This window comes from Zonotrichia albicollis, chromosome 4 (genome assembly GCF_047830755.1).
Source record: "Zonotrichia albicollis isolate bZonAlb1 chromosome 4, bZonAlb1.hap1, whole genome shotgun sequence".
NCBI lineage: Eukaryota > Metazoa > Chordata > Aves > Passeriformes > Passerellidae > Zonotrichia > Zonotrichia albicollis.
This window is the reverse complement of record NC_133822.1, coordinates 19,120,839-19,144,378: the sequence shown is the minus strand read 5'-3', so window position 1 is coordinate 19,144,378 and position 23,540 is coordinate 19,120,839. Positions and strand designations below refer to the sequence as shown.

The window sequence follows — 23,540 nt, the reverse complement described above, 5'->3', positions numbered from 1 at the left end:
TCCATGGACCACAGCCTGGAAACAGCAGGGCAGAATCAGACAGATTCCACCACAACAGAGCTCCACTCACACCTGTGACTTGTCTAAACCTGAGGGACCAAGATGTACTTCCCAAAAACCAGGCCTAGAGGGTCCCTTCTTGCTGGGACAAACTGAGATATGAGCTGTCTTCTGCTGCCCCCACTGACTCTGAACAGGAGCCCAGGAACAGCAGTTCCACCATCGCTCAAAATCCGTTCTTCACTCAACAAAGTGCAAAGTGCTGGTGCACAAAGGAAGGAAAATATAACAATGAATGCAAAGGAGCTGGAGCAGAGAGGCTTTTTGCATGAAAGATAACATTCCACAGCTTCCCAAAACCCCTCATGGCTCTGCACTGTGCTCAGTGTATCTGCAGGAGCCCGTGGGGACAGTGGCTATGAAGGACACACAAGGTTTTTGTTCACTGACAACCTCAGTGTACAACAAAAAGAGTTAGCCCAGATACTGGGGAGGACTTTCTGATCAGAGGGGTGACTAAACATGGGAACAAGAGAGCTGGGAGGAAGTTTCCAGTGTAGGTTGGAATCTACACTGCTGGAAGATTTCAAGAGCGAGTTAAACATGTATTTATTTGCAAGGTAGCCTAGGTCCTGCTGCAGAACATGAGCCTTGGAGTAACCAGCATTGTTTCTTCCTGCCAAATGATGAATTTAACCTTAAAATTTCTCAAAAATCAGATGACCTCTTTATTCTAGAGTTGAAGCACTTACAACACAGACAAGGAACCGTGAAAACACAGTTACGGAGCAATTCCAAAGTGTTTTACATATTATCAATGATTCCTTTTTCTCCCTTTTTTATATTTCTTATGTGAATTCACAGAGTACACTGCATCAAACATTTAGCTTAAGAAGTGTGTGATACATTTGTGGTAAGTAAGGTGTGGATGGCTGTAACTTAAAAAAATGTTGAAGACTATTTTATTCCATCACAGAAGAATTGTGAGCGAATTAAAAAAAAAAAAAAAACAGTAAAAAACGGGGAAAGAGAAGATCTCCTGAACAAGCAGTATTCCCTAGAATCATCATCTCCTACACTTCTGTAAGAATCATGAGAGTGGCAGTGGTTCAGGTACAGATTGCTCACAAAAATCATGTTCCATAATTCCAGCCTGGGCTTACATAGGTCTTCCAGGCCTGGAAGATGTACCTGCCATGTGTGTGAAGGTTCTGAAGGAAAATCCAAGTGGAATATACATCTGTAACTGGCATATTGCAGTAGAAGTCCTATGAGTATATTATTTTTAAATAGTAAATTTCACCAGACAGCATTCACTTAAAAAAAAAAAAAGAAAATGTTTAGAAGGTATTCAAGGACATTACTGAAACACTTTGTTACCTTCTTGACTCCAGAGACCACAAGTGATCTTGGGCAACTCTAACATGGAGCTGCTTCTATTAAAAAGTTCAGGTCATTCTCTGTCTTGAGAATTCCAAGTACAGAAACACGTCTAGAATGAAAAGGTCTAGAAAATCTGATCTGCTGTGGATTATTTGTGATCAGCACTGGATTTAGCACTCAGACGATGAGAAATTCCACACTCAGCCAAAGGCTTCCTTGGGGAGCCTGAGCACATTATTTTAGCTCCCTTGGGTATGCATAAATTGGGAATAACACTCTCTGAAGCTCCTGGGGGATATCACAAGAACATTATACATGACTTACTTATTGTGAAAAAATTTGAAACTAAAGTAATAAGACCTGTACACCTAAAAAGAAAGCCAACAGTGAAGACCCAAACCAGAATGGCTGCTAAACATTCAGGTGGCTTTCGTCTTCTACTTAGAAGTAACTTAGAAGTGTTTCATCTAAGCATGAGGAGATTACAACAATGGAAATAATTCATGATAAAAACACCATAGAACTTGAAAGGTTTGTTTAGGGCAGAAAGCTCCTACATGAAGAGTAGAGCAGAAAAATTATATCCATAACTCCTCAGCCTTCCTTTGAGGCCAACACATGGGGTCACTCAAGCAGGACAAATGCAGATCCTCTGCAGTCTGAAGTCAAACCAACTTCAATGGAAACTAGAGCCCTCCCTGAAGGTATGTCGAATTTCATCCATGGGATGTAATTGTATCAGCTGACATAAATTCATTTGCCAGACAGTCACATGGCTGTAATTCCCAAGCAGAAGGCTGGGCAACCACCCTGCTTATTTTACTACAGTATAACAAACTAAAAATACAATGCCAAGAGAACTGCAGCTCTAATTGCAGCACAGATGTGTGGCAGACAGGCATCAGCACTGGACATGCAGCATGCAAACCCCTCTTGTTAAAAATGACGCTGCTCCTGGCTCCTAGGACACAGGCCATCCCTCCTGCAGAGCACCAAGCAGGTCATCAGGGAGCTGACATGTCATATCAGATAGAAAAAGTAATAATTAACTGCAGAGCTGAGACTCCATGAAGCTGGCAAAATCAGAAATGTGATTTGTGAAGGAGTCAGCTGAGTTTCCATTAAAAAAAGTTCCCCCAGTTATTCAGGGAACAACGTCCTCACTGCTACTTTGCAGGTGTAATTCTGGGGACTTTTTGGCCTGCAATAGCTACTATGAAATTTAAGAATAAAGATTATTCCAAAAATATCCATTTGCCTGCTGTCTTTCTGCAGTAAATGGCCAGTGTGAAACTCTAGTCTAAAGGCTAGACAGACATCTTCTATGAAAAATCTTTTGAAGATTTTTCCTCTTCAGAATTGAGAAGCTACAAGAACAAAATGTAAACAATGATTATCTGCTGCTGTGGAATGCAACAGGTGGATCTGTGATTGGTCTCATGTGGTTGTTTTTAGTAAATGGCCAATAAGAGTGAGCTAGCTCAGACTTTTTATCCGAGCCACAAGCTTTTGTTATTATTTTTTCTTTTTTTATTCTTAGCTATTTTTTTGATGAAATTTTTTCTTCTATACTTTTAGTATAGTTTTAATATAATATACATCATAAAATAATAAATCAAGCCTTCTGAAACATGGAGTCAGATCCTCATCTCTTCCCTCATCCTCAGACCCCTGTGAACACAGCCACATAAAGGAACACCTTGCTGCCAACTGTGATGGGTTTGAAGATTAAGTTGATATGGCAATGCCATTGAAAACAGTAAGAGGATAAAATATCCATGTGTTTATCTCAAGTATAATGATTATACATCCTAGCAAAAGCAAAAAAAGGGAAAGTGTGGAGGAAAAAAGGCTGATATAGAGTTTGAATACACAAACTGTATGGGGCAAAAAATACCTTGGAGAAGGTATTTTTTAAAAACCCACGTTGCAGAGTCAACATACATAGTAACAGCTCTCTTGCTATAGACATCACAGAAACAGAACCTCGTGATTCGATCAATGTGGCACTTCTGTGATCAGTTTCCATATGAGACACTGTGTGGGCTGACCCCACCCTGCTTTTCTAGCGAGGCCAAGTGCTCCCAACCCCGTCAAATGAAGCTAGCTAAAACATCTCTGTTCCCCAGGCACCTCAGGGAACTCTGCTACAGGCTCAGCCTCTGAGAAAGGTCTGTAAGAAAAGGTGTTTGTAGTGCTTAAAAGCCAAACATTCATTTACAGATGAAACTTTTCCCAGCGCCGTTCCAAGCAGTCAGAAACCCTGAGAAAAATGGATTCTCATCAGTTGCGATGACTGATTAGGAAGGTGATTATTTTAGTAAAATTCTCACAATACAAGAAGTGGGGGGGGACAAAAAGGTGAAATTGGAAAGATTTAATTTTAGGTCTAATCCCTGTTTTGAGGGGGTTTAGGTGGCAAAAGCTAAACAGAGCCAGGAATAAAAATTGCAGTTTAACCACCCAGATACAAAGCACAACAGCTTGGGTCTGTGTGCATGCTCTTTCAGTTCACTGGATAGAGAAGAGGATTTCCACTCTACAGTGAATTTTGGCCTCCTTACTTTTTCAGAGAGAAAAGATAAAATTTAAAACACTTTTACTAAAATGGAAACAAAGAGGAAGTTCATGTTGGAAACAAAGCCAGTTTGTTTCAGTGAAATGAAAGCTTTTGTTTTTAAAACTCCAAAGTGTGGTTAAGGTAGAGGAGCCACAACCTTGGCCAGGGACAAGGCCTTCCCTCTCGGGCCCTCCTCAAGGCTAGGTCTCTATTGCTCTTTCAAATATAAATTATACAAGTGTTTCTGAATGCAAACTAAAACATCAATGTGTAGTAAATGGTTCAAAAGCATAAAGGTAAAAAAGAAAAACTGTCAAAACAATGAATGATTCCCAGATCCAAACATTCCCATCAAGTGAGAAATTTCTCACCATCTTCCTGATGTTTTTCTGGTATTTCACTGAAGTGCAGGCCTACAAAACATTGAGATTTTTATGAAAGTACAAACCACTGGACAACTGCTGCAACTAAATTGTTTCAGCCATCTCCAGCTCTGGTACAGCTGTACATCCCTGCTAAGAGCAGGAAAACTTGTCACATACTTATGTGAAAAGTGCATATTACATGGCTCTAAGCAGATTATTTACCATATGTGTTTTTATGTATTGATTAGTAGTGCTGTATTAACATTTTATTAATATGATAAATGTAGTCTTGTAGTTAAAAGATAACTTTTGTTGTTAAAATAAGAACTATGTTAGTGGGATTTTTTTAAGAAAGGAAATGAGGCATTTGCACCAGACAGCAGCCCCAGGACACCCAAATCTTTCAGAGAAAAAGAATTTATTGTCCTCTTATAAGAAGAAACTAACTTCTTCCCGCCTCGAAGGCGCTGTAAGGATTCAGAGGAAGAAGTTGACACTGACCAGGCAGAATCCTGTGTTTGAATGGAATTTATGCATTATGTATGAAGTGTATGAATATGCAACAAGCTATTGTTTTTAAGGGTTAATCCCTTGTTAACGGGTGTCCGTTTTTGGGCTCATGCTGCCCAGAAAAAGGAACCCGGACGTCCGTAACTCTTTGTTTTTATTGTCTCATATTGTCCTAATTCAGTCTGTCCAAACTATTATTACTCTAATTGAATTGCAATTTTTATAACCACTTTATTACTATTAAACTTTTAAAATTTTAAAAACAAGTGATTGGCGTTTTACACACTTATCTGGAGTTACAACCCACCACAAAGAAAGCGGGAAAGGAGTTTTCTCATTGGGTTTGCTTGGTGGTTCAGAGCACAGAGAGGTCTGCCAGTGCCATGTGAGCGAACAGGATCTACCTCAACACCAGACAGGGACACACACCAGGGAGCAGAGGTTACCTCTTCTGGTTCATCGAGGCCAGCTGGCTCCACTCGTTCAGGCACGGGTTGTAGCAGTGCGCGGCCGAGATCTCCTGGCTGGTGATGCGGTAGCCGCCGACGATGAACAGGTAATTGTCCAGCGTGGCCGAGCCGTAGCCGCGGACGCTCACCAGGTCTGCGGGCAGGTTGTTGGCCAGCGGCAGCCACCGCTGCGCCTCCTCGTCGTAGCGGAGCATGGCCCAGGGCGCGTCCCCCGCGGGGTGGCAGCCGGCGGGCAGCCCCGGCGGGCCCATGAAGTCCCCGAGCAGCACCAGCGTGGCCGTGCCCCTCATGCGCCGCTCCCGCAGCTGCTGCTGCAGCGCCGGGGGCAGCAGGAGGTGCGGGCGGGCGTCGGGCCTGCGCAGCACCTGGTGGTAGTGGGCGGCCATGAAGTCCAGGCAGGCGTCGTGCAGGTCCTGCAGGCCGTACACCTGCGCCAGGCGGTGCAGCTCGAAGCAGTTGCCCAGGCGCACCTGCGACAGCAGCAGCCGCAGCAGGGGCGTGACCTGCAGGTAGGACGCGGCCTCCACCAGCTCCTCCAGCAGCGGCGGCTCCTCCTCGCCGCCCTCCTCCTGCTCCAGCCTGGCCAGGCAGGACGTGTTGATGAAGTCCAGCACCAGCTCCAGCCCCAGGGCGCTCAGCCCCCCGCGCAGCAGCTGCTCCTCCTGGCCCTGCCCTGCCTCCCGCATGCCCGAGCGGTAGAGCGCTCGGAAATAGTCGCTCTGCTCGATCAGCTTCCTCTTGCACACCGGGTAGCACTTGTCCCCCAGGCGGATCTGCACCACCTCCTCCCCGGCACCGGCCCCATCCCCTGCTTCCCCTTCCCGCTCCTCTTCCTCCTCCTGCTGCTGCCGCCGCCGCCGCCGCTCCGCCAGGGACATCGCTCACCGCGGGCCCGGCCGCGCCTCAGCCCGGCCGGAGCCGCCGCGCCGGCTCCTCCTCCGCGGCCGGGCCGGGCCGGGATGGGCGGAGCGGCCCCGGGATGCCGGGAGCGCTGCCGCCGCTCCGGCCCTGCAAGGAGCGACAAGGGGAAGCGAAAAAAAAAAAAAAAAAAAAACAGAAAAAAAAAAAACTCTACCGCACACAACGCACAAAGGGAGGAAAGAGAAAAAAGCCCGAAAAAGGCAATGTTTGAGCGCTCCGGCGCTGCCCGCCGGGGGGGCCGTCAGGGCATCCCCCGGGCCCTGCCAGGGTGGGTGTCCGGGGCACGGTGGAAAGGCCGGTGCTGGGCTCCAGGGCACAGCCCCGAGGGGCAGCGATCCCCCCTGGCGCTCCCCTCTCCTGATTTGGGCCGGGATCGCAGCCGCAGCCGCAGCTCTAACCCCTTGCCATAAATGTACCGCTGCATCCCTGGCCGGGGCAGCATTCCCCAGGCACTCGCGCAGCGAAAAAGCAGCGGGAGAGCGGCACAGGCAGCCTGGTGCCATCGCGTCCCCGCTCTGCCGCATCCCTTGCAGAGCTGAACTCTCCCCCTGCACGGCCAGAGCGGCACAGGGACCCGGGGATGGCGAGGGCGATACGGGACTCTGCTCTGACCCTCGCTCCCTGCGTGTCCCAGCCCCTGGTTTGCCCTGTGAAGACACTGCATAACCTGTTATTGCTGCTCCATCTTTTCTATTTACTGAGTTCCTGGAGCAGGACATCTCAGGACTGAGCTACGTACCAGGGTCCTGAGTTTGTTTGACATGAACAAGGAAAGAGGAAATTAAGGATTGAGCCCTGAATTTGTTTGACAGGAACAAGGAAAAAGCAAACTGAGCATCTTGGGCAAGGGTAAAATGATAGAATTGCTGTTTGCCTTGTTATATTCTTCAAACAGAAACAGTCCTTTATTTTAAAAAACCTTACCATCTGCTGAAACAGATGGAAAGTCGGCCATGCCCATATTCTTATATGCTGATATGTACTATAAAGATGTTCTATATATATGTATATATATATATATATATATATATATAATCTTTATAAACATATTTCCTTTGGATATTGCATACCATAGAAACTCTTTCACTTTAGCAGTAGTGTGACTCATGTCCAGTTTGTGCAGCTTGCTTAGTTTTTAGACAACTCCCTATTTTCACTGCTCAGAAAGGATTTTTTCTCCTCACAATTAAAACATTTCAGTGGTATTAGTCTGTTTTGTGGGGGTTTGTCCCTCTCTTTTAAGGAAGACAGGGTTGTTTACTTTTTAGCATTGTGATCCTTTATCACTGTTTTGTTGATCTTAACTCTAGCCCATAGAGATGACACAAATGTCAATCTCAGTTAAAGGTGTTCTCTTCTGCTGAGTTTTATAAAAGTATTTTTTGAGGTGAAGTAGATTTCTGTGCATGTTTTCTGCCTCACTTCAAAGCATCTTCATCATTTTGCTTTTGAGGGGCCCATTTCATGTTCTGAAATCCTTTTCTATAGAATCTCAACAGACCAAAAGAGGTCTCTTCACTAGCTGGGTCACCATCACCTCTCACCTTCTCTTTCCTACTAATATGTTTCATTGTTTGCTTGGTTTGTGTTTCTCTTTCAGTCTTCCTCATTATTTACATAATATTTAGATTCCACTTTCCTGTCTTCTGTTCTTAATAAAGCACCACAACATTTCCCCTAGTGTTGAAGTTTAAGTATGAGCACTCGGCTGTTTTTTTTCTCTGCTTCAGGTTCAGCCTTCAAAAGATTATCCCACACAACAAGTGTCTCACCACCTCAGTAGGAGTCCAACCCTTAATTCCTTCTTGTCCTTTAATTCCCACAGGCAGGCATTTCAAGGAATTGTAATCATGATTACTCCCAAGGAAAACAGAGATCTCATGTTTGGCATGGCAAGCAAGCTGTCCTTTTGGAATACAGCAGGATTGCCATCTTTAGACATCTGCTTTGGAGTCTCTTATGTTTCATGGATTTGTAAGTTAGCTCCTAATTGGTGAATGCTTTTTTCCATATAGTCAGTTATGGTAAGTTCAGCCTCAAAGTGTTGACACCAGAGCCTGGGTGGATGAAATATTTCTTCTCTGGTTGCATGTTGCCAGATGAGCCTATGCCTGCCTGGGATTTCCAGTCCTTCTTCCTCACAGTCCATGAAGTTTGTTAATGAGCTGGATCCATTCTGGCATGCAGTAGTGTTTTATTGCTGCCAGCAAACTTTTGATGGCCTTGACTCCCACAGCTTTCCCCAGGAGCTCTCACATGCCCAGGAGATCAGCAGTACTGAGTGACCATTTGTACAAAAAGCCTGTTTCCTTATCCAATTATTGGGTTTTTTTGTTGTTGTTTTGGGGTTTGGTGTTTTTTTTTTTTGGGGGGGGGGGGAAGTTGATTGTCATCTCTCTGCTTTTTCCAGGCTCAGGGCCGGGCAGTTGTGCTAAGCCAGAGTGTGCTGACAGAACAGGTCCCTTGTTTTTTCCTATACTCATCAGTCATGTGTGATGTGTTTCTAGAGTACTTACACTGCAAACACACCAAGGCAAGGGCTATTCTTTTGTTCCACTCTTGTGAAGATAATTTTGTTTGTCTTCCACTCTGAGGTTATACTGGTTTCTTCTTAGATCAATAATACATGTTATTATAATGGAATCAAAGAAAAGGCTTTGCTGTATCACCAGCAATCATCTTGGTTGTACCTTAAGGGAATAAGAAATATATTTTCCAGAGTTGGAACTCTATTTCTAAGTTGGAACTCTATTTCTAGAGCTACAAAAGCTGAAATGTGTCATTCAGAGCCATAAAAGATTTGCATGATCTTTGAAACAAGTATAAAGGACTATCTATCATCCTTCAAGAACATGCTGAAGCATCAAACATGAAAACAATCATGGTAGATTTTAAATCTAAAATGTGAAATGAGTTTATGACAAAAAAACATGTCCTGAAGAACAAGACACTCAGAGAGGAAGACAAAGGTAACTCTGCTCAGCTTTTCAATACCTGTCTTGTAGACTTTGGTTCCTGGGGCAAAGTCTTCAAGGTGTTTTAGACAGCTCAGGCCTCTCTTAAGAGTACCTGAGAGACAAATTGATACCAAGAAAAAGGGTTCTCAAGTGCCAAGAAAGGGATTGTGCAGACACCAGAGTGTCAGTAAAGACTCTCTTACTCCAGAGTTGCCTTGGCCATTTGCGCTACATAATTTTGCCCTGTGTCTGGTGCCTGAACTATTTCCTCATAGTTAATGTCTGAATTCCTTCCAAGGCCAAAGAGAGATCACTCTTTTCTTTTAAAAAGACATGGAAATGGAAGAAGCTTTTTTCATACAGCCACCCCATTGTAATAGACCATTCAGCCATGACACAGAGAATCTCAGCCTTTCTCTGCCTGGGCACACATTTCTGTAGCCCTCTGACTTTCCCAGCATAACAAAAGCAAGGAATCACAGAGACTCAGGAGGGGTTACTGCTACAGAGAAAAGTGAAGCCAGGGAGACACTGGATAATATTTGAGAACTAAAAATTAAAACCAAGAATGCTCTGAGGAAAGGACCACACTGAGTGGAAAAAAAACAGTGGAAAAATTGAATTCCTTTCAGCCTTATTAATCTAAAGTGTGAACTGGAACTGAATCTGGGGATATTTAAAGTATCCATCCATGCTATCTAATATAAAATATAAAGTGGCACATTCTGCCCTCTGAGACACCAGGGAATTGTACTGCACTGCCAGGGAACTGTGCATTGAGTAACACTGGAATTACTAAAGACAGGAATTAGTCTTTTGGAAAGGATTTGCCAAATTGTTCAGTATTTTCCCCATCACAGGATACAAAGTAAGCATATATGGAACTTAGGCATTATCCTGCAGTATTTCAGCATTTAAAAATTTTGGTTTCTAAAGGATCTTGGCATTTCTGAGAGCAACTGACCAGAGCATAATTTCACTTCAGCTGAACTCTAGCATTTGTGAAGGATGACCTGCTAAATAAAGGTAATTTCTCTTTTCAGATTCACAGCCAAACAAATCACTTCTTACACAGTGCCAATAGCAATACTATTAAAAAAAAAAAAAAACCCCAAAAAAAATAAAAAGCAAGCAAGCACTCTTATTTCTAATAGCACTTGCTCAGACATTATTCCCTAATATTTTCTGTTTATTTTTTCTGCTTTTAATGTGCTGCTTATTTATTCCTTGCAATAAAAGTATGTTGCAGCTCTACTGAAAAAGATACTTGGGGTGGCATGTTTATTGAAAGCAGATTGTTTATTATCAAGTACTTACTAGTCACATCTGAGTGGTTAATACTAAAGTTTGTGCTCCTGGGCAGCAAAAAGTCTGTGTGTGATGGGCATTCTCTGTGGATCATGAGGAATTCCAAGCCCTAGACAGCAGAGTGGAGGTGGAATAGTGTAAATCCTTGCCATGGCCTTCAACTTTGTCCATTTTTTACACCACAGGCCCCTTAAGGAATTTCCTTGAAACTCCCTCAGGTGAAAATGAATGTTCCCTGACAAAACCTGAATGGGGTCAGGCTGCTGGAGTGCTCTGTGTGCTGCTGGATCCCCTGTTAGCGATGTTTGCTCTGCACAAATGTGTTGTGCATCCACAGCCAGGAATTTCTTGTGCAGCTGTGCCTGGAGGAGACTCAGCTGGGTGCTTTTAGAACAGCAGATATTTTTTAATCCTGGTGTAGACAGGCAGTGCTGAATTTTAGTACATAATAACTAGGTAAAATGAATGGTAATCCACATGGAAGACTTCTACTCAGTATCCAGGTCTGAAAAATTCACCACAACATTGAAACTCCATGCCCTTTGCCCAGTTCAAGTTCTGCCATAAATCAGCATCTGTTCATGAGTGTTTGCTAAACATTGTGCCTTTTGTCATAAAACTTGGCTGAAGTTAATCTGCAATGCCACTAGATATATATTTGTATAAATCTAATATGGCTAACACTTGTGTTGCTCTTTTCGTGAACACTCAGCCTTGGAGCAGAGGTTTGGCCAGAATTAGTCTGAAGCCAAGCTCTGAGAGAATCTCAGGGCCTGGCAATCCTTGGAAACAAGGGTTTAAAAAACTGTTTGTATGAAGCCCCAGGAAGAAAAACTGTAATATTTAACCTCTTTTTACTGGGGTGGGACTGAAACCAGAATCTTTGGATCCAATTATCCCTAACCTCAGAGAAGGTCAGAGTCATTAAAAATGTGATACATTGCTCCAAACCAAAACCTGACCACTAATAGCTGTTTTTGACAAAACAGTTCTCTCAAAAAATGCTGTTTTGTTGTACTCTAGATATTTTGCAAGAGAGTTTTGATTTCAAGGAAAATTTTAAAGGAGAAAGAAAGCCAGCAGATTATTTGAATAATGTCAAAGACTTGGTTTGATTTTTTCCCACATATTTACATTTAATTATTTCATGATTTGTTACATTAGTCTTTTATAACTTTTATGCCTTAACAGTTACAGTGACATATTCTGAAATTATCAATGTACTTGGCTTACTTAAAACTTTGACCTTAACACTACTATAATAAAGGGAAAATACATGTGCACATCTCAGGAAAATGAGATATAATTTTAATACAGGCCTGAAATTCAGTTTACCTATGTGGAGCACACAGGCAGGGAACTTTATGCTGATGTCACATGGGATTATGCTGCACATTTCATTAAATCCATTACTGACATTCACAGGAGGACTTGGGCAGGTTCGTACCTCACCTGGGAAACTGCTTGGGTCTCACTTCACAGCTTGTCACCTTCCCACTGCTCTGTCACACAGTACCTGGAGAAGAGATGGACTCAGTGTAACCCACTGTTGCTTTTCAGTGCCTGAAGGGAGCCCACAGGAAAGATGGAGAGAGACTCCTGACAAGAGATGTAGTGCAGGACCAGGGGGAATGGCTTCACACTGACAGAGAGCAGGTTTAGGTGGGATATCAGGAAGAAATTCTTTCCTGTGGGGATGGTATGACCCTGCCACAGATCACCCAGAGAAGCTGTGGCTGTTCCATCCCTGGCAGTGCCCAAGGCCAGGTTGGACAGGGCTTGGAGCAACCTGGGATAGTGGAACTTGTCCCTACCCATGGCAAGAGGGTGGAAATGGGTGAGCTTTGAGGTCCCTTCCAACCCAAACCATTCCACAATTCTACAACAAAATAGATCCTTTCTGGTCTTTACATGTTCTGAGTGATAGAACCATATATTCCATAAAAGCAGTTCCAAAAATCAAGACATGTCTGTTACTTCATATGGAAAAAGTGTGTGCTTTTCTTTCTGTCTGGCAAAAAAAGAGTTAATGACTGGTGATGAATCCTTTGTGCTGGGAAGCTCCTGGATTGTGCCATTCTCACTGCTGGCCCAGGTGGGAAACTTCAAGGACTGTTTCTGATTATAAGAAGGATCATGAAAAAGATCATTTTGTTCCAGCATGGCTGGTCCATTTATATCTCTTTTACTGAAAGGCCTGCAAAAATATTCATATTCTCACAGGAAACAGGCCTCCCTAGCTTTTTGTTTTGCAGGAGGAAATGTGAGGAGTCGGATGAAAGGAGTTCCTAAATAACATGAAGTGCTGGTCTGGTACTGGCCACAGACTCCCCTGTATCAGTGGCAGCCTCTTGGTCCCTCTTTGCAGAGCACATGGAAAATCAGTCCCTGGTTTGCAGGTAAGACTCGGGCATTTCCTTCTTGCAAAATGTCTGTGAATTAAAATTTCAGCACTAATTTACATTTCCCATTGAAAAGTTAAAGTGAAATTGAGGGGAGGCTGGCAGCAGATGGTGAAATTTAATAGAAGTTTTCTGTTTTTAAAGGAAATTGCCTAAAGCACCCATTTATCTACTTGTTTTAACCGCTCTATCTTTCATTAAAAAGAAAATTTCCTTGCAGCTATTTCTGCCCTTAAAATTTATTCAGGAAAAGAGGAGGAGGAAAGAATATTTTTCATCTACTTGTTAAGTGCTTCCCCAGATTATTCCAGGTTTCTCTTCTTGGAGATATGGGGAAGAGTGAGAGTGAGAAAAGCAATCAGAAATCAATGTTTTTGCATGCAAATCTTACAGAACAAAACAGATCTGAAAATCATACTTATTCATACTACAGGATGTAATGCCAAAATACAGGCATGTCTGTCAAAATTGTGAGTGTGTTCCAAATCAAGTGATACCTTGGGATATTTGGAAAGCTGAAACAAATATTTTAAAAAATACACTGTCGATAGCACTTGTGGTAATGGTAGATAAATGTCTAAAAGCTTCCCTGTGCAGTCCACTGAGTGCAAGCTATCAGGCATTTTAAAATGTATTTAAGGTTTTAAGTGCTGATTATCACAGAGATGAAAATATCAAACTCCAAAACTAAATAAAACAACACAAGTGCCAAGAGCGGCTTTTCAGGATACAGGCTTGAAGAATTACTCAGTTATCCTCTTTCTAACAGTTTAATTCTCATATTTCCCACAACAGACATTTATTTGGAATCCTCTTAATTACAGCTTCCAATGAATAAAATAATGCCTTGGCCTTGCTATTAGATCAACAGGGGTTAACCTGCTCTGGGCTTTTTTATCTTCCACTGAGCTGTGTAGGGTACAAAATATTACACCTGTCAGTTAATTTCCAAACTGGGGCCTAGTTCTGGGAAAAAAAAAAAAAACATCATCTGTAATGACTGAAGAATTAAAATGAGTTTGAGGCTCTCCCCACTCAACTGATCTACACTTCATGTGAAAAGAAGGAAATTCCTTGATCTCAATCTTGAAGAGTAAAAACACAGTGTAAAATATTCTTATATATTGAACATCCAGTTTTTATAGCAAACAACACTTCTACCTAAGTCTCTCAACCTCACTATGCAGTCCACTGGGTTTAAATCAAATCCTGTATTGTAATATTTTAAAGCTTTTCTGTATGAAAAGTGTAATGTGGGAAGCAGGGATCAGATTTGGTCCTATTAAGAAAAAAATGTGGGAGTTTCAGGTTTCAGACCAGGTACTTAAAAAATCATCTCCCTGTGTGTCAGCTGTGTTTTCTTTCTGACAGGCCTTTTCCTAGCAGAAAAGCTTGCATGAACTGCTCAATATTTTTAAGCTTATTAGGGGGAGAACACAATCATAGCCTAAGTGGAGGTTCCAGCCCTCCCCAGTCATAGAGAGTTCATCTGGTTCTAGATCTTTGCAAATAAAATTTTATTATTCTTGCAATCAAAATAGTGTAGGAAGGGGAACAGATCTCCACCTCTGGCTGGAGGTTCATGTGTTAGCATAAGAAAGCAAATTTCTGCAGTCACCAGATAACTACAAGTGTTCAAATCCTAGACAGAGCTGTTTCTCTGTTCTGAGTGCAAGAGTGAACAAAATGAGGTGGAAGAAGGTGCTGAGCTTGCAGTTTTTCACCAAATCTCAAGGCTGTCTGCGTGGCTTGGTCTGAGGACATGGGACATGAAGAGGGGACCACAGAAACAAGTTCTCTTTTGTGTCCCAAACCCACCTCCAAATAATTAAGTTAGAGAACGGCAATAATAACTCTTTATAATCTTGTGCAGCTCATTAAATGTCTGCTCTCTTTCAGCAGCTGCCCGGACAGCACCATGGGCACTGTGTGGAGGAGCCCACGTCCCTGGCAGCATCCCCAGATTTCCAGGGATGCTCTCTGCAGTGCGGGCGCAGCGCTGGGGCAGAGCGCGGCTCCCTGAGGCCCTGCAGGGGCCATGGCCGTGCTGCTGGCGGCGGCACAAGCGCTGCTGCTGCTGCTGGGGCTGCTGGGGCTGCCCGGGCTCCCCCAGCGCCTCTGCTCGCCCACCGCCTTCTACAGGAACTGCTGGATCCGGCCCTTCCCGGGGCTCCGGCTGGACCTGCGGGAGTCGCGGCGCCGGGGAGCGCGGCTGCTGCGGGGCTACGCAGAACCCTCATCCCAGCAGTGCAGCAGGAGCTGCTGCCTCCTGAGCAACGGTGAGTGCTTGTTGGCAGCGCCCTGGCACGCACCGAGCCCCCATTTTGGGTAATGTTTATATAAACAGCCCTTCGCTTGAAGAAGAAATAGAAGGAGGCAGGAAAGCAGAGGCAAATTGCAACTGTTGTCCCATGGAAAGAAAGTTGATAGTCTGTGTTTTTTCAGAAGACTACACTAGGAACACACTAAAATCTTAGGGTCTGCTTTGCAACTTTAGATCTTTGTTACAAGGCTTGTAATAGCAATATTAAGAGAGTAACTTAGTTGGCAATACCAGCATTAAGAGAGTCACTCTTCAGTGTTCATCCCTGTCTATGGGGCATCCCCATCTATATGATAGAGCACCCCCAGTGACAGTGATTCCAGCAGCATTCTCTTCCTGCAGGATGGCATCAGACTAGGACATGGTGAGAGGGAGAGTGGAGGGGACACACAGTGTGTCCTTCACTGAAATACAAATTTCTCTCTTATTCTGTGTTTATACTGTGCAAACCAGTAACACTAAAGTTACAGCAATAAATAATAGCAGTTATTCAGCTGGCCGCCCCTTTTCTCTGGTAAACTCAGGCTCAGAGTGAAAATAAACAAAATCACTCTTTGTCCTAAGCCTTGTACTTTGTATCACATTGCACTTGTACTCTACAGGAGTGTATTTTAGAAGGATACATGAATTGCATGTTTGTGGTGCCTAAATTTTCAAAACTCTCCAGGCTGGAAAGGGGTTGGGATAAGGTTTTGGAGGATGAAAGTGAGGTTACCAAAAAAAGTCAATATAAATTTAGATTATATTTTGAATTATGAGCAAAAATATGACCTTCACAACCTGACAGTGACATAAATAACATCCAGCAGCAATCCTGGGAAGAGTCAAATTGTGTCTTAAATAATATGAGGTGAGAAAAATTACGTACATTTCAGCAAGGTTGTTCCTATCTCAACAACAAGCTTTTTCTCATATCCCCCTACATGGGACTGGATACTTACAGAGATAATAAAGGGTAACTTGAAATCTCCTTTTCATAATCATATATAGTCAAAAAAATTTTTTTGCTATCTTAACCAAAAAGAGATATTAGAGGGCATTTCAAAGGGCTTTAAATCAGTTATTATTTAATGAAATACAGAAGTAGCACTCATGTGGCTGTTCTAGTCCAGATGTAAAATAAGAAGTTCTCTTTTGACTGTATGCTCAATTAGTTTATATGAGAGTTTATAATGAGAGAACCAACGGGAGGAGGATCTGGTCTCTCCTTCCACAGGATCTAGGCAAATATATTGAACTTCTGACGTTAAATAATGTCATAACATGCAAAATGCAATGGTCATTCTGCTGAGAAGCTCACCTTTGTTCTTTATGGGTTCCAGTCTCCTGCAATCTAGCAGTGTTCTACCATGGAGCCATTCATGGGAACAGGAACTGCCTGCACATGTCTTGCCCAGCTTTGGAAAGCTGCATTCTAAAGGCTGGAGTTGATGTCATTTTGTACAACATCACAACAGGTAATTAGGCATTTCATTTATAAAGGCTGAAAACAGAGCAGCTGTAGGAAATGTTAAAATTATACCAGGTCAGCTGCTGTGCTAAATGATCTCCTGAAGTAAAACACAATGCTAAAAAAGATAAAGACTTATTTCCTTTTTCATTTATATACCCATTTCTGAAAATAATTTCCCCCTTTCTTCCACTCAGTGAGAAAGGAGCTTGAAGATATAGCCTGCTCTCAAGATTCATGTTCTGAGTACCTCATCAGTGCTGTGCTTGGCCAAAATACCCTCCCAGCTCTGAGAGACTGAGGGGAGGCTGCCACTGCTCCATGTCCCCAGACCCAAGCAGTAACAAGGCTGAACATTTATTTTCATTAGGCAAATGCCCCGTGAGCACAGAGGTAAAAAAGACAAACACATAAAGCAAACACACCAACACAGGGAGCACCAAAACCTCATCCTGCTTTTTGTGTTAGTGAAAATATATAAATATGTGTAGATATATACACACACATATATACAATGCAAAGTCCCCTGGCAGCTGGGCTGAGATGCTCTCAGGGTGCCCAGTCTGGACCCCAGACTCAACACCCCTGGGATGTTTGAGCTCCCAGGGTGCAGCCTCCCTCCAGCTGCTGGTTCAGACTGCCACACACACAGAGCTTTCCTGGATTTCCCTGCCCTCACTACCCTTTCCTCACCTTTGGTTCCTTCCCTAAACATCCCATAGTAAATTGTGTGCAATCCCAAAATCCCTTGCATTCCATAAGTTGTCCCATAACCCAAGGCAGTGACACTTCCAATCCAAAAGTGCATTATTTGTGCTCCCTGCCCTGCCTCTGTCTCCATGGATCCTTTTTGTGGGTGTACAGACAAGCTTTTATCAATAAACTAACATTATCCTTATTCCATAGGGATTGACCCAGATCTTCTCATTTTTGAGAAACTGAAATTCCAAGAGGCAAATGCTTACTCCTCAGCAAGTAAATCTGAGAGGCAGCACAGCACAAAGACCCCTGACGGGGGAAGATGCCAACATCACAATGGCACCACGTCAGATTCTCCTCTGCTCCGAGCTCCTCCTGCTGCCATGAGCCATGGCTTACCAGCAAGCACTCCCAGCCCCAGCTGGAGCCTGACAGTGCAGAGAACTGAAGGTGCTGCCTATGCCAGGGCACAAACCTCCCCAGCAGCCATTGATCTTGCTGAGAGGACAAGCAGCAGGTCAGTCAGCACCAGCTCAGCCAAGACTGCACACTCAGCTTGGACCCCCAGGCCTGCCCAGGTGTTATCCCACGTGCCCACCCGTCCTCACCTGAACAGCAGCAAGCAGCACCTCAATGAAACCAAGGGCTCCAGTGGCAGGAATTCCACATCAGACAACGAGGCAGCTGCCTGGGAAGCTGCAGCTTTGGGGGTCTGGCTGATTCCTGTTGTGCTTTGCTCCTCGCTCCTCTGCCTGTGCTGTTGCACTGTTGCTCTCACAGCTGGGCGCTGCAGCTACAGGAGGGGTCACTACAAACCCGTAAGGACAAGAACAACCATGTCCAGACAGCTCATAAAACATGCTCCTGGCAGAGGTAATCTGTGAAACACCAGCCTGACTCTGGAACAAACAGGATTTAAAAAATGCACCCCATACACCAGCTTGCTTCTCTCACCGAAGCAGTCATAACTTAGTTCAGAATATTTTGGTTATGATTTAGTTCTCAACAGATGAAGCACAACTCCCTGTCTCTAGGTAGGAAACACCCACTCACAGTTCCCATTGTTTGAAGCATTTTGGTTCATAATCTGATGCAGATTAATGCCTGAAAAACACTAACACTTTCCCCCAGGTTCAGTGCAGCTGCAATGTTGGCATGTCTGTGTGGCAGAGAATTATTTAAATGGATGAGAAATCCTGCTATAGTTATTTTTGTACTTGTCTATCTGCTACCAAATGAATAAACATCCCATGTAATGCAGAAATACACAGGTGACTTATGAAATTGTCTTTTTGTTTGAAATGGTCAAAATGATCCCGTTTTCTGCCAAAGAAAGGCTAAACCTAAACTCAGAGAAACACTTGGTAAAGAACTAGGTCTGTACTTTTGGATGCCTTTCTTCAAGCTGAATACAGCCATTAAAATTCTGCTTGTGTTCACTTTACAGTCTTGAGTGCTGCCAAGATGGCAATTCAAACTTCAAGACCTTGCAGCACTCCATTCCAAATATAATTTCTCAAAAAAAATCTGGGAATATACATGCCATTATTATTGCTACATAATTGCATGTAGTTTTTAGGATACAGAATTTACACACAGGTAGCTTCATCTAATTTAGATTAGAAAAAATATTTTTTCTTGACCTAAGCATTGCCCTATAGTTTCAGCTGGATAATGTGTTTCAGTTTTCTTAGCCTAGGGTTTTGCCAAGCATTGCTGAGTACTCTGTTATCTTCAATTACAGAGGCATACACAGTTTGTGCTAGGATTAGTTGTTTAATACCTGGGATTTTTATTGGAATACCAACTTATATTTTGTTTCTGAAGACAGGAGAGTGCACAAGGTCTCCTCCCTGTTTCACAAAGTAAGATTTGCAGTTTGAGGCAGCACTATGGTAAAACAATGCCCCTCACTCGTTAATTTATAATGCTGCAAAGAATGCATTTTTTATCTGATTCATGATTTAACCATGCATCAAGGACAGGGAAAGATGCTTAAATCCATAATACATATATTTATTATCCATTGCTGAACTTTCAGCCACAAAAGCTAGACTAAGGAACTTAGCTCTTAACAGAATCAGTGTGGAAACAAACAATGTGAGCCATCACCTTTCTACTCTGTGCTGTTAAGATATTACTGTTCTCAGACAATTATTACAGAGTTCAACTGAAAACTGACAGGTTCTATCATATTGCAGAGTGCACTTCAGAGCGCCCTGATGCTCCATTGAGTCTTACTCTCAATATGTTCTGAAGAATCATATAATGCAACTGGGACTTCAATTCTTACCAGAAAAAGATGTAGGACACAAAATGAAAAATGCTATCTGTCCCACGAGCAAATGCTTCTGGGACAGCAGGGAATGATTAAAGCAAGATTATGTTCTGAAGAGATTTCTTGGTTTGTTGTCAGAGAGAGGAAAAAAAAATTGGTAGACAAAAGGTTATATGAAGCACAATAGCAGAGCTATTTCATTACAGACTAAGAGAGTCACAAGAAAATAAATAAATAAATACATTTTAGGTATGAGGGAAAGAAATGGGTAGCAAGATGATTTGTGCACACAGCACATCCCTTTTTAGGCAACTGCCTCTTCATCCCTTCCTTGTGCTTGTAGCATCATTATGCCTGAAAACAGGGGGAAAAAATGTCCACTCTCAGGAATGTTTATATGGGGGATAAAAGGAAAGTTCCCACAGGTGTGCACAGGGGGATGCACACCTCATTTACATTGTAATATACATGACACATTAATAAGTGACCAGTGCTAAAGATGTGTTTATTATTGTGCTGCAGAGCTGCTTTAACCTGTAAATCTCTTAATCTCTAACTCTGCAGTTTTTAAACTTCAGCACAGGCTTCCAGAGAGATGGATGATACAAAAGTATTCTACAGTAAAATAGAGATGTGTAGTTTACTTCTTAAAAATATGTGCTGTATTTTATATCCTTGAGGTTGGGAAGGCTCCCACAGGGGTTAAGATCCCAGTGCTCCAGGTATTCTGCACAGTCACAGAGAAATACTGTCACTTTCAAACACAAACAGTTTAGAAGGGAGAAGCAGAATAGCAGAGAGGAACATCCAAGAGCTCAAAATAGCATCCAAGCTGCCTTTTGTCCTGCCCACTGCATTACACAAGTTCTGTACTGTAATCACAAGTGTAAGTTTGAGTTTTATCCCAACATTGCTCTTGGCCTGTAGGTATCATCTCTTTTTGGGAGAGACACTTGGTGCTCAGGAGACAGTCACCTTAAATCCTGCCTGTGTTACTTGAAACATTTATAGGATGTATGTAAGTTAGGTTTGAACACTTCAGAGAGAGCTGGACATGCCTGTGCATTTTAGGTTTTCCATCAATTAGCTGTGAAGCTAATGAAAAAGTTGGTTTCCCTTGCTGTGCTGTTCTCTCTACCAGACATTATTATTTATAAGGTCAAATTGTTGTTTCAGCCATGACTTCCAGAGTTCTGCTTAGGTCCATTCTGTGAAAAGCAAAGGAAAACTGGGATGTCCTCTGCTGCAGAGGATTTTCTCAGATGCTCACATGTCCTGAGTACAGAAGGACAGCTTTGTGGAGAATAGCAAACTTACAGGACTTGGGGTTTCTTAAGACATTTCAGGGCCTCACTCCTGCCAGCCTTGCACACACCACTGGCTCCCCAGGCTGGTTCCTAGGGCAGCCCTTGTGCAGACACTGACAAAGCTAATTAAGGAAACATTTCTCTTGTCCACATACTAGAAACAAACTGCCTCTGGAACAGAGCCAGGCACAGCTTCAGGCCCCATTCTCTCGAGTCAAACTGCACTTACTTCCTCCGTTATTCTGGTTTGATGGCTGTTCAGAGATTTGGAATTATACAGATATTCCCATTTCAAATGGGAATTTAAACATTGCCCTCATTGTCCCTGGATATAGGATAACAGCTGACACTTTCCCCACATTAAGCTTCTGCTAAAATTTTACATTAATACACATCCAAAAGGAAGGACTACTAAAGAACCAGCTCAGCCAGTGCAAAATTGGGATTACAGAACATTTTCAGTCTTAGTACAGCTCTGGCAAATTCTCATAGGAATTAAAAGCTGCATTAAACTCAGTCTCTCACCATATGAAAACAATCCTGACCTAAGAAGAATCCTTCCTAAACTGAGAGTGTTTTGGCAGTGGGAACAGATGCACTCCTTGGCTGTATGTACACACAGAGCACACAGTGAGAAATCCTAGCAGGGAGCGAGTCCAGCACACAGAATGCTGCAGGAATCAATTCCCCTCAGCTTTCAAGCTTTTTCCTTACACTGCTTCTGTTCAAAGAGCTGCTGGCATAGGCAGCTCTTTTATAAGTATGCAGAATTCTTAACTCCCTCTGCCCCTTGTAGAGAATGACTTTCTCTCTAAGTTGAAATCTTACTAAGCCAGGAAGGTAGAATAAAGCAAGATTTATTTATGTCCTTTCAAGGTTTGGCAGGGGTTTTTTTTTTCCTTAATTGTGAGAAGGCAATAAAATTGTGATTCCAGTGTTTTAAATCAATTACAAATTATCAAATATAAGATAAACATCCATATAATCCTTTCCCTGTGCTACATAGGATGCTAAATTTTTCTTTCCTTGAAGCCTGGGTACATTCAACAGAGAAGTCAGGAGGCCTGACAGTAGCAAGGCTCAGTCCATTTCTATTTAGTTACAAACTCACCTCACCAACATTCATCATTCTTCCTGTCCCAGGTATTCTGGGATCTTCTCAACAACTGCTGGTTCACTTTCCCATTACCATCCCATTTTCCACCTTATTTTACTCCATTATTTTAAAGACAGGTGCTTTTACATAGGATATTCGTTTGCCCTCACAATAACTGAGAACCTAAACCATCCAGAGTGCTTCAACACCTCTCCAACTGAGATTCTTAGGCAACATTATCCTTATTTTACACATAGGCAAAAATCTGAATGGCATTTGAAAAGCATTTAGAGCTCCTAATTTTCAGACTTTTAATTAATGGAACTAGAAGTATTAACTAATTTCATTAGTTTTGACATTGTTGCTCTAGGTTAAATGCCCAAAGAAGTGTGAGAAATCAGAATGTGATTAAGCACAGGACTGATCATGCTAACAAAACACAGAATAAAACATTCAAGTTACCAGTATGAATCCAAACATACTTTATTCAAAAGACAAGATTCATGGACAGGACTTAACTCATCATCAACTTTTTGGCTCAAGTTCTGAATAATTATACATCCATATAATCAGAAATACTAACACAGTAGTTGAATATCTCTATAATGAGATCTGCTCTTCTCATGCTTGTATATTCAATAGTTTCTTCACAGATTCCTTGTACTGAGATATGTTACTTTCTGTTTCACCTTCATTTTTAAGCGCAATGACAGAGTTTCTGTAATTTTTCACCACCTCAGATGCCAGCAGCTCCTCCTTAGTGACATTACTGACATTCTCTGAGGCTTTTATTCGAAGCAGGGTGTCCAAGGCATTTTTCTGAGACTGACTGTTTTCCCAGATATACTCTTCCATGTCTTCCTCAGACTTCTCGCTCTCCCACTTCTCAGTTTTCTGAAAGAAAATGCACAACCTTAAGAGCTACCCAGGACTGAAACAAAGCAACAATAATTTGAAGAAATTGATCTTCATAGCAATTCTCTTTAAATAAAAACTGCATTCGTGGTGGAAGGTATTTCCTCCTTGTAACTCAAGCCTGTATGAGCAGAGTGAACTCCTTTCTCCCCCTCATCAGGTTTTTTCTGTATCAGGCAGATACAACTGGCTGAGTCAGAGTGGGAGAAAAAGCTTATGGACTGTACATAATGAGTAACTAAAAAACTTGCAAAGTAGTTATTTTAAAGAGCCCTCAGCACTGCAGTTCTGGAAGCAGAACTAAGTCTCTAGCACAGAGTTCTGGTCTGGCTGCACTGGCTGGTGGGAGGAAACTGAGGCAGTGCCTAACGAGTAACCCATGAAGTGATTCATGAAGAAAAGCACCAGCAACAAATCCATTTCTTCTTCCTGCAAAATGCATTGCTCAACAGAATCTCTAGCCACAAAGTGCTGATCTTTACCTATTCAGTGCTGCAAAATTAGACAGGATCACTGACAGAAGATACTATCCCAATGCCTGTACATACACTTGTTCTGTATCAATTCTATCTTTCAACATCTCTCCAGCAGGCCTT

At 42.7% G+C, this 23,540-nt stretch overlaps 3 protein-coding genes across 5 annotated transcripts in view; 1 reads left to right on the top strand and 2 right to left on the bottom strand.

The window, feature by feature from the left end:
* Positions 1-6,305, bottom strand: part of KLHL42 (kelch like family member 42) — a 12,975-nt gene extending 6,670 nt beyond the window's left edge. Inside the window, exon 1 of the mRNA XM_014264225.3 lies at positions 5,265-6,305. Coding sequence (XP_014119700.1) covers positions 5,265-6,166 — 902 coding nt within the window. The 5' untranslated portion in view covers positions 6,167-6,305. The remainder of the gene's footprint in view (positions 1-5,264) is intronic.
* On the top strand, positions 5,237-23,504 carry MANSC4 (MANSC domain containing 4). 2 transcript variants are annotated; one of them, XM_074539005.1, is made up of 5 exons: positions 5,237-5,374; positions 12,730-12,873; positions 14,779-15,155; positions 16,522-16,656; positions 17,556-23,504. In XM_074539005.1, exons 3-5 carry the CDS (start codon positions 14,915-14,917, stop codon positions 18,230-18,232), a joined length of 1,053 nt encoding a protein of 350 aa, XP_074395106.1. In that variant the 5' UTR covers positions 5,237-5,374; positions 12,730-12,873; positions 14,779-14,914; the 3' UTR covers positions 18,233-23,504. The 2 variants fall into 2 exon arrangements, with proteins under 2 accessions (XP_074395106.1, XP_074395105.1); XM_074539004.1 differs by having other exon boundaries at positions 14,776-15,155.
* MRPS35 (mitochondrial ribosomal protein S35) overlaps positions 22,488-23,540 on the bottom strand; it is a 13,998-nt gene continuing 12,945 nt past the window's right edge. For both annotated transcript variants that reach the window (XM_074539002.1, XM_074539003.1), the window contains exon 8: positions 22,488-22,923. In XM_074539002.1, coding sequence (XP_074395103.1) covers positions 22,651-22,923 — 273 coding nt within the window. In that variant the 3' untranslated portion in view covers positions 22,488-22,650. The remainder of the gene's footprint in view (positions 22,924-23,540) is intronic.

What these genes read in the sequence shown, in the direction of transcription:
- MANSC4 (XM_074539005.1), top strand. Translation starts at nt 14,915, where the DNA reads ATGGCCGTGCTGCTGGCGGCGGCACAAGCGCTGCTGCTGCTGCTGGGG. An exon ending in CTGCTGCCTCCTGAGCAACG is followed by an intron (nt 15,156 to 16,521) that starts GTGAGTGCTTGT and finishes TATGGGTTCCAG; the next exon opens with TCTCCTGCAATCTAGCAGTG. An exon ending in TTTGTACAACATCACAACAG is followed by an intron (nt 16,657 to 17,555) that starts GTAATTAGGCAT and finishes CTTATTCCATAG; the next exon opens with GGATTGACCCAGATCTTCTC.